General features: G+C 34.3%; 2 protein-coding genes across 2 annotated transcripts in view; both read right to left on the reverse strand.

The window, feature by feature from the left end:
* LOC105000196 (zinc finger protein 665-like) overlaps positions 1–117 on the reverse strand; it is a 2,408-nt gene extending 2,291 nt beyond the window's left edge. The window contains exon 1 of the mRNA XM_010855926.1: positions 109–117. Within this exon, the coding sequence (XP_010854228.1) occupies positions 109–117 (9 nt within the window). The remainder of the gene's footprint in view (positions 1–108) is intronic.
* A 13-nt stretch (positions 118–130) lies between these two features.
* LOC105000190 (zinc finger protein 347-like) lies at positions 131–1,516 on the reverse strand (the record flags this gene model as incomplete). The annotated part of the gene is made up of 1 exon (XM_010855915.1): positions 131–1,516. A coding segment is annotated over exon 1 (642 nt), but the record flags the coding sequence as incomplete, so codon positions are not given.
* Positions 1,517–2,885: the final 1,369 nt, after the last annotated feature.

Raw genomic sequence — 2,885 nt, forward strand, 5'->3', positions numbered from 1 at the left:
GTTCATTTCGGCTGAAGACTTTGTCACATATATCACATTTAAATAATTTCTTTCCTGTATGAATTTTCTTATGTCTCCTGAGGTGTGAGCTGTCAGTAAAGGCCTTGCCACACTCATCACACTTGTAAGGTTTCTCTCCAGTATGAACTGTCTGATGACTTAAAAGGATTGACTTTACACGAAAGGTCTTGCCACACTCATCACATTTGTAAGGTTTTTCCTTGTGTGCTTTGAGTTCTTGTGTTATTACTGAAGGATTAATAAAATCATTCCCATATATATTAGAAACACTGGGTTGGACACAAGGAGGAATTCTTTGAAGTGGTGAAAATGAGAAACTGTTGTTGACAGACCTCTTAGCTTCATTATATTCAGAAATTATCCCACCAGTTTGAAATATCTGCAGCTTATCCTGAAAGTTAAATCCAAGTCTGTTTCCAAAGGGCTTGATTCCTGCATCCTTTCTATGATGCAAATCTCTTCCATCAGGCATATTTCCATTAAGGCTTACAGGTGTTCCTTTGTAATTTCTTTTGTCGTCTCTCCCCTGACATTCAAAGTCACGCATATTTTCCTGACTTTCCTGACAAAGATGAAAATGTTTGATTTCACAGCTTTCAGGTCTTCCCAGCATCGATGTTTGGAATGTTTCTAGTTTCTCACTGTTCGCTTTGGGTTGTAAATGCTTGATCACATGTGTAGGAGAGATATCTACAAGATAAAAAGAATCATAGGTATCCTGCTCACAGTAATTCAAAAATAAATGTTTCATGTTGAATATATATTACACCAAGAGTAATACTTACACCAAGTTATGAAACACCACAATGATGACCTTAAGTTTTTAGAAACACTAAAGGAATAGAATTCTTAACTTAAGAAAGTGTAAAATAAATTCACCGTTAAGGTAGTCTAGTTTTAAAAACCATATGCCAAACACACTCACATTGGATAATCCTATGCCAACTCTCAAAAACAGTATTTTTCTACCAGAACTCTTAGGAATGTATCAATCAACAGTTGTCTCAAATTGAAAAGAAAAATATTACACTATCACTGTATTCTGCATACTTACTGTACATAAATAAATTCTAAACAATATATTATATATTGTAACAGTAAATAATCCAAAACCAAAATAATCCAAAATAAGCTTACCCAATTAATAATTAACTAGTCACAATTGGTTGTTTACAATTGAAAACAAATGAGAAAATGAAGAATATGACAAAAACAATTTTTTGGAAACAATATAGTTTTCTAAATCTGCTATAGAACTACGTACCCATAAAGAAAGTCATTTTACAACGCTAACAAGCAGTATGTGTCAGCTGTATTGCAGAATACACACTAAAAGACCGTCATCTGTAAATGACACATAAATTAAGACGTAAAATAGTCACCACTTTTCTAACAGCCAATAAACTAAGCAATCCCTACCTATGTTATTGTTCTTCAGTCGCTCAGTCATGTTTGACTCTTTGCGACACTGTGGACTGTAGCTCACCGGACTCCTCTGTCCATGGGATTTCCCAGGCAAGAATAGTGGAGTGGGTTGCCATTTCCTTCTCCACGGGATCTTCCTGACTCAAGGATCAAACCTGCATCTTCTGCATTAGCAGGTGAATTCTTTACCACTGAGCCACCAAGTAAGGCTAATCTCTAGCCATGCACTATTCTTAATTACCTGGTTTAATGGCACCAAAATACAATGAATAAAAAGTGAATGCTTTGTGTATTTATTGACTAGGGTCAGACACAATACTGCTGAAAAATGTTGCAAGTGAAAAGCATACAAAATATAATGTAGTTGAGGTTTGACAGAAAACAAAATTCTGTAAAGCCATTATCCTTCAATTAAAAAATAAATAAAATTTTAAAAGATATAATGTAGATAAAGTCATATCATAAAGAACATGACAGAATATAGATATTACTTTTTTTAAACAAAAATAAATTTTGAGTATTTACTATAAAACATGTACTACTGTAAGCCAACTGACAGCACTAATTTGCTTTAACAGGCTTGAGGTAAATTAACATGTCTTTCTCTAATCAGAGCAGGAGACACACCCAATTGGCACACAAAGTGGTAAGAGAACCAGGATATGAATCTGAACCTATAGACTGAGAAAACTTATTTGTAAACATGACCACCCACCGAATGAATAGATAAGAAAAGATTAGAAAATATTAAAAATAATACAAGGAACTTAGAAAGAAAATATCAAAGAAGATACAAGACAGAAGTAGTCTGTTTAATTATTATTCAACCATCCCATCTCAAAATGGGTTGTGAATCATTATGGATGCACAGAGTGATTTAGGTCATGTCCTGAGAAACTTGTTCAATAAATGACCAGATATTATCTTTATAGTGAGAGTATGTAGAAGGTGGAGAGATGTGATAAGTAAGAACAATGTTTCCATCCATATCAACATACTATGTGAGGAATGGTCAGGACTAAGAAAGGGCCTGCGTGGAGCATAGGGCACACAGGTTTATGTCAGATATCAGCTTGTGACTGCAAGTCTTTGTGAAAATAACTGAGTGCAAACTAATATACTGATATTAAAGGAAAAGAACTGGTTCAGCAAGTTTATGGGCATTATACTATGCGTATGGGACAGAAACAAGAGAGATTTTTAAAGTGACTGTGATATATGGAGAAAGCAGGATAATACCTGTTATACTATTTACAATGCAATGTATCCAACTGTGAATTTTGTAAGTTACAATGGAATGCTTATATTCGAGAAGAACATACACAATATTCCAGGATATTGTGTAAGAATCCTATTAGCAGAAATCAGAAGGAAAATCCAGGAAAAGGCTATCTAAACCTAGGTTCCTCTGACAAGTACGATTAATCTCTCCATTGGAC

This window comes from Bison bison, unplaced genomic scaffold (genome assembly GCF_000754665.1).
Source record: "Bison bison bison isolate TAMUID 2011002044 unplaced genomic scaffold, Bison_UMD1.0 scf7180017854172, whole genome shotgun sequence".
In the NCBI taxonomy this organism is placed as follows: domain Eukaryota; kingdom Metazoa; phylum Chordata; class Mammalia; order Artiodactyla; family Bovidae; genus Bison; species Bison bison.